Source organism: Cygnus olor, chromosome 3 (assembly GCF_009769625.2).
Source record: "Cygnus olor isolate bCygOlo1 chromosome 3, bCygOlo1.pri.v2, whole genome shotgun sequence".
NCBI classification, from domain to species: Eukaryota; Metazoa; Chordata; class Aves; order Anseriformes; family Anatidae; genus Cygnus; species Cygnus olor.
In genome coordinates this window covers 109,896,307-109,903,930 of record NC_049171.1, presented here as the reverse complement: position 1 = coordinate 109,903,930, position 7,624 = coordinate 109,896,307, and the positions used below count along the sequence as shown (strand labels likewise).

Below are 7,624 nucleotides of genomic sequence, written 5' to 3'. Positions count from 1 at the left end.
CAATTTAAACCCTCTTTATGTGCCTGTACTTTTTTAGCTCAACCTTTCTTCCTTTCCATCAATAAATTCAAATGTTTTGCTTGTACGAACCTCAGTTCCTCCTGTCTTCAAAGCTGTGCAAAACGCTCCCTAATTAATACATGTGGCTTGCCTTTCACACACACGAACAAAGCGTATGCTGCTTTTTAGCTCGGGAAGAGTTAATTTGCAGTGACACAACATATGTGTTTACAGCGGTCCTAATGTTTGCTGTTTGGTTCACCGTGTAATTAGTCCCATTGACGAGGCAGCTTACACGCTCAAAAAGGAGAGGTGAAACAGTGGCTGGGAGATGGCAATCCCGCTCCCACGTCGAGCACCTACGGTGTTGAAATTGGGTACAGCTTGGCCAAACCAGCCCACCCCATGCCCAGAAGAAAAGCAACACATGTAGAAGACCCTCAAGTCATCTGGCTGCCAGAAAGTCAGCTTGTCAGCTCCACCACACAAGACCTAGGTTTTTCCTAGGGGGAAACCAAGGTGTATCGGACACCCCAGCCACAGTGGATCACAGCAGATTTTAACTCTTCCCTTTTCTGATCTTCTCACCTATAGGACCGGGTGCTGCAGGGCTGGGCTACCTTCCCATTGTAGGGCAGTGCCACCAACCCTAAGTAACTGCGGTGCCCTCGTCGGAGCTGCGCTAGGTGAAGCAGCAGCCAGGAAATGGCAATCACAGTGAACGACGGGCCACTGGAGAAAGGAAACAATTTAAAAAAGCTTTTACTGTTTAAGATTCACCTTGAAGACCGCAAACATAAGATAACTGTCAATGTTCAGAGCTTATCTTTGCGTGAAAGATCTTCTGATACGGTGTTTAGTTAATGTGGCTAATGAAAGAAAACAAACTTGACAAAAATAAACCCATGAGGACTATTTAAAACAATAGATTGAACCACCTGCATTATTTCCCATGCAATTAAAACTCTACAATTAGTATACAGTCGGAAAAATACCAAAATGGTGATAGCATCGCTTATCTGGTTCTCTAGTGACTCACGTTTACAGCCACCTCCAGCGCACACCGTAGGTTAACTCTTCACACCATGGGTACGTACAACTCAGAAATATAAAATTAGATGCTTTTGAAGGACACTGAGCTCCCTCTGGTGAAGGCATAACAAGTTTATTAAGTAAGCACCACCTCTGGAAGTATAATCCCCTCTGGCTTCTTCCACGGAGTTTATTGGTTCAGTTTTCCTAACCATGAGCATCATTAGGGCAATGCAGTAATTAAGAGTTGTTAGAAAGTGAATTCTCAAACTGCAGATTAGAAAATTAAACTATTTCCTGATTACATATTAATGGAGCACAACAATAGCAGTTGCCATAAGCTTGGAAGGCAACCAAGGGATAAATCTGTGTACTTAATTACCATAAACAATGGCTGCATAGAAATGAAGTTTTATGCACATTCCCTTCTGTAATATGTCTGATATCAGTACACACTTGACAATTCTTGTTCAATTATCTCTATTATTTAATGCGCTGTGAACGGCTCTGTGTAAATAAAATTAACCACCCCAATTACTTTGAATTCATCTAGGGACAACGTAATAAAAAATGTGAAGAATTCTGTATGCCTATTAATCTAAAACATTACAGAAGCTTTCACCAGATTTTCTTGTCTATATTTATTTTGTCTACATTTATTTTAGTGCACTGCTAATTCAATTACATTTACCATCAGTGGTCAATCAGCAGCAGCAGAGTTTTTTTTTTTTTTATTTCATTAATCTTTATACGGTACCACAAACGTGCTCAGCCACTGGTAAGGTAGAGGATCTCATACAGAAAATACAAATATGCTTCTACTTGAATTTGGGAGCTTGTAGCTAATCAGAAAAACCATTAAAAACACTTCATACCCTGTGGTCAGATAACAAAATATCTGATAGCTGCATTTTTTTTAAAACAGTTGTTTTTGTAATTAGTGAAGAAATAGTGACCGAAAAAGCTAACTTTAGGTTAGAGATTTGTAAACTGGGCTTCTTTGTTTTTTATTTTACTTGTATTGTGTGATAATTCTGCATTTTAATTGGCACTTTGATATCAAGATGACAGACACCTCAAAATACAATGACAGAAGAATTCACAATGGAGAAAGACGCTGTCACTGAAGTAGAGACAAAACTATTTTGTCCATAACAGGTTCGGCACAACATGGGGAAGCACAATCCCGAAGAAAGCAAGATAATCCTACCCCTGTCATCATTTGGTGTCAAGCCATTGTAATAGAGCAAGAAGGGAAATCAATGCTATTAAATTGCGATTTTTATACTCAACCATACAACTTCCTCCTCTTCCTTTAACCTCTGTGCTGGGTTTCCTCTGAACCCGCTGAATTTCATACAGTGTGCGTTGCAACCCCCCTGCTAGGCACGTAACTCCGACTTGCCTCCAGACGGTGAGAGCAAACGTGCCATGGGCTTATTCGACCAAGTTCAAGACACTGAAACACTGATTGCCCTCCCAGTTTTGCAATGTACCAGCAACCTCCATCTCACTGGAACAAGGTGAGATTACATTTTCATTTTAAGCGCAAAGACCAAGGACTGAGGTACAGCACCAGCGACATAAATTACAGGATATTAATAAGAGTGTGACTATTCAGATTCAAATGGAAATCAGCAAGCCAGTAATTTTAATAACTTTTATTTTTTCACACATCTTAGGAAAGTGTTTCTAGTCAAATCAGGAGCAGCTGGCACTGGAAATGCAAAGCTTCAGCAAGATCCAAACTCTTTGCCTGGCTGACGAACTTTGAAAATAGCAGCTCCCCTCTGGCCGGGAGCCAGAAACTCAGCTCCCCAGCCAAAAAGCTGTCTGCAGGGCTAGAAAATGGCAATGTACACGCGATGAGGACCTGGGCTCTTTTTCTACAACCCTGTTTCCGTTGGATTTCTCTTTTCCTAATCCTGCATAGAAGACAGCAGTGGAAGGGACACCTCTGCAACCCAGATCGTGCCCTATGGACTGGATCGGATTGGACTATGCCAGTCTCCTCTCCTCCTGGTCAGGAGGCAGCGGGGCACGAAGAACCTCCAGGATCCCCTCCTTGCAGCTATCCGCAGCCCCTGGTGTGCCAGCAAAGCTAGGGGGGGCATTTTCAAACTTTTATTTGCAATTGTAAGTGCCCAAAACTTTCACTACAAAGTGGCATGTCTGAGTCAGCCACTGCCATGAGCTGGAATTTAACCAAGAACATACATTATCTATACTCACAGCTGCTTTCCTTTGGGTAAAAACTATGGATTCTTCCACAGTTCCCAAAGCCTGCATCGTCCAAGGGGTAGCTACTACATGTTTCTGGTCTTCCTCCTAGTCCGTAGTAAGGAAATTCCCATCTGCTTTAATGTCTTAATGGATGGGAGCAGAAGACAAAGTCCCTTCCTGTCAAACGGATGTAGCCAGAAGAGAGATTCAAGCTGCAGCCTGGAACAATCCCTCCTGGCCAAGCAACAAAAAGGAATCAAACTCAGAGAATGAAGAGCTGCCAGGTGGCAAAGAGTCTCCCCACTGGAAAACAAACACCCCCAGTTTTGTGCTGGAGGAGGATGAGAAGGAAGGGGGAGAGCTTTCTTCCCAGTAAAAGTCTAATCAAGAACACGGCCAAGCACAGTGGAGAAGGAAAGGGTGGTCCAGGCCTCAGCAGACACAACGGGGACAAACAGACCATGCTCACCTCCTCCTTGAATTTAATTCCAAGGCAATGATTCCGCAGTGAGGTGAGTCTCCCAGTCCTGTGCTGCCTTGGGCTCTGTGTGCTTTTGGCACACATGGAGACAAAGCTGGAAATCCCAATACAAAATGCAGTCATACACCGATGGGGACACAAGATCCTGCAAACATTTTTGGGGCAATTCAGCACAAGGCCTTCTCCGTACAGTTGTAAAAACGCAGCATCCTGCTTCACCTGTTGAATAAGGCCAGCAGAGACTCCTACTTGCCCGAGGCCTTCCAGTATTACAACCCCAAGCAGTACAACATCAAGGAAGAGATTTGCCTAAAAGAGTATTTTAAATACACATCCAATTCATTTGTGGTTCTTGTCCTTTATGGTCTGTTTCCAGGACCTTTAAGCTACATGTGGCCATGTGACCTCCTGGTTCCTAAAGCTTGCATTTTCAGAAAAAAAAAAAACAAACACAAATATCAAGACTTTTCATTACAGCTGTGACAGCTGCCAACATTTCTTGTTTCTCATCTTTCTGGTATGCACCAACACCTAGGGGAGCATTTGCAAAACCCCAAGATCATCATCAACAGCCCTTCAGGGCTTTTCTAGCTATCAGCCTGCAGGTACTTTCTTCTGCAAACTTTGCTTTACAAACCATTTAGTGGTCTGTGGTGAGCTGGCAGGTCACACGGTGTTGACTCATCCTTTTTGTTTCCAGGTTTCTCTGTCAGACAGACAGACACTTGGGGGAAGAAGCTCAGACCTTTATGGAAGAAGCTGGGACTGAGGCAGAAGCACAAGCTGTTATTTGTCTGTGTTAGGATTTACTCCCTAAAGAGAGGTACGGAGGAAGAACAAGTGCCATCCTGACAAACAGACCCACTGATGAGATGAGACACAGACGATCCTCTGAAGCAACTCCAGTAGGTACCAGAGCAGGAAGGAGAAGGAGCAGGTGGGAGAGGAACCTGCAGGAAAACGAGCCAGACAAGGAGCTGGAGGAAGGGGACTGCATATGGGGCAAAGAAGCAGAGCTGACACAACAGCATTTGAAAGGCACAGCAAAAAGATGTTCTTTTTTTTTTTTTCTATTGCCAAGGCCGTATCACATTAGACTGTTAAAACAAAACAAAACCAAACCAAACCAAAACAAAACAAAAAACTACCTCCTAATACTACTTTTCCATGTAAGCAATTGCAGTTGCTGCCACAGGGATAGTGTCTGATGACAAATGGGATATTGATTGGCAGGGGAGGTGGTACACAAGATAGTCTCTGTTAACATGTGATCCCTAGTTAGAAAAGTTGCAGAATCCTCACTTTTGAGGCTATAAAGCTAACTATAAGTAAGAAACTCCACTTTTCATAAGTTTTTTCCTAAACTGTGTCTCTGAGCTGAGAATGTAAATGGGATTTTTATCAAGGACTCGTCATATCATTTCTTTTAAGTTAAATCCTCGGGAAATGATCAAGAACATAAAACTAACTTCTCTATTATGGCTGCACCACTTGTTCCCTCATACCCAGTAAAAGAAGCTATGGGCATCCATTAGTATTCCTGTTACAACCCTTACAGCTATGCTGTACAAGCCACTCTAGCTGTGTGCTAGACACCCCATTTTGTGCAGAAGATGTAAAAGACATGCATCTTGCTGCATGTCTGACGTGAAGAATACAGCCGTTTTTGTCATACTTAAAGACACAGGAAACTCAAAAGCATAAGAAATATAAGAAATTCCTTTTAAAATGAAATAGATGACATAATCGATACCATGATATTAGATTTTTACCCCCCCCCCCAAGTATACGGTGCTGACAACTCCATATGTACCTAGAGGTAGTGTTCGGAGTTCACATATGACTTGTGAAATGCCACAGCAGTTCCTTCATGCAGAACACGTTTCACAAATACAACAAAGTACACAAGAAAGTACAGGATAATATATATGCATTTTCATCAGCTGAGTATCTAAAAGACATGCAATGCATTTGAAAAAGTACTTCCAAAACTCTAATAGGTAAAAGTTCTACTAAACGCACATCCACCCAGGAAGGAAATTCTGACCTTTTTTTTGCAAAATGATTTTAAAAAGTCAAATCACCTGAGCATATGACAAAGTTAAAAAACACTGTAATATTTGGATGTGTGCCACAAGATCATTTCAAAATACTGAACTGTAAACAAAGTCTATTCATCTGTATTTCAAAACTCATCACTGGATTCAAATCTACTTTAAAATCTGTTATACCAGTTAGAGGTAGGCTTCAAGTTTATACCATCAGACACACGTAACTTTTTAAGACAATTTAACCACGAAGTAATTTGCACCAACTAACTTTTTCCCCAAGGGACAGGAAGAACACTTTTTGGACCTACAATATTATTTATTTTTGAAGCATCAAAGCACTATTTGTTTCAAACGGATGCTGCCAAACCCCTCCATCTCTGATGACCATCAGCACTTAATATCCATGTAACGTGCATCACGCAAGTCAAAACCATCACATTATTAACAAAAAAATCACCCATATATTTTAATCCTTTCAACTGCACCCATAACACCAAGTAGTACAGACTTTTTAAGACCCACTCCCCCCAAAATAAATAAATAAATAAATAAAATAATTGTGGAGCATCAGTAACCAGATAGTATTCTCAAATTTCAGTGATCTAGTCAATGGAGCCTTCCCCCATGTACTGTGCTCTGTTTCATGCAGTACATGGCTTTAGCTGGCCAAATCTTTTTTTTCCCACTGAATAAGTAGAACAGTGAAGATCTTACTTTTTTTTCTCTTTTTCTTTTCTTTTTTTTTTTTTTTTTTTTTTTTGAGCAGTGGCATATCAATGAGGCACAGATGTGTATTCCAACTCTGCATGGATGAGCACACTGTTCAATAGTGCTGGCTCACACGGTATCAGGGCAAGTTATCACTTCCCATGAAGGCACTCTTATCACCAGGGCCCAGAGAGGTGGCTGCAAATCGCAGCCTTTTTATTTTCAAGGCAGTTTTGCTGAACATTCAGGCTTCAAAGATTCACACTTCCAAAACTCTATAAGAGTTTGTGAACGCTCAATTTGCCAAAACTGTTTACAGTGTAATTGGGCACCGTACCTGTGTCCATGAGATAGCGAAGGCGCTTCTCCACCAGCGCGGCACGGGTGTCAATTTGCTTTTGCTCATTCTCTAGTGCTGCCAATTCTCCTACAACATACTGACTGGTGTCTTTGAACCCTTTCTGTTAAAGAGAACAAACAAGAAGAAAAAACATCACTTGTAAGTTGCATTTTTCCTTTCCACAAACACTTAGTAAGGCACTTACCTAAACAACCAAATATCATGCTTGCTACCAAAAAGCTAACACTTACGTTTCATAAACTTTACAATTTTGCCAAATGTCCTCATTTGTTTATTAAAACATCCCACTTTTTCCTGTAAGAAACATTTGATTTTGCAGTTTTTAACTACCTGGCTGACTTCTGGAAACAAATTATATGAATTTCAAAGTACATAAAAGCAGCTGTAAAAAAGCATAATGAAAGGAAACGTAATCCAAATAAAGCGCTATTTAATGTGCCATTTCATTTCTTATTCAGTTTTAAAACCCTAACTTTAGGGGCTAGAAGAACTACCACGAGAGTCTCTAATGACAATTAAAACCTGGGCTTTGGAGATTAAAACCAAACCCAGACCAAGCTCCCTGGCTTGTTTAGCTCCTCTGGGTCAACTGTAATGATGTCTTTCACCAGACGAGGCTGTAATGCCTCTCTGGGTTTCCCCTACTGCAGACAATTGCCCTGCTACACAGTGATCTGGAAAAATACTGCTAATTACCTTAACTGCGATTCTTATCCCGGGCAGCAGTGACAAGCCGCCTGGTGCAGGCTCTCAGGTGCATGGGGACTG

The 7,624-nt window shown here is 41.5% G+C and overlaps 1 protein-coding gene across 26 annotated transcripts in view; it reads right to left on the bottom strand.

Annotated features, from left to right (window-relative positions):
- Positions 1 to 7,624, bottom strand: part of EHBP1 (EH domain binding protein 1) — a 213,215-nt gene that overhangs the window by 28,525 nt on the left and 177,066 nt on the right. For all 26 annotated transcript variants that reach the window (XM_040554143.1, XM_040554145.1, XM_040554146.1 and 23 more), the window contains one exon: positions 6,833 to 6,956. In XM_040554143.1, the coding sequence (XP_040410077.1) occupies positions 6,833 to 6,956 (124 nt within the window). The remainder of the gene's footprint in view (positions 1 to 6,832; positions 6,957 to 7,624) is intronic.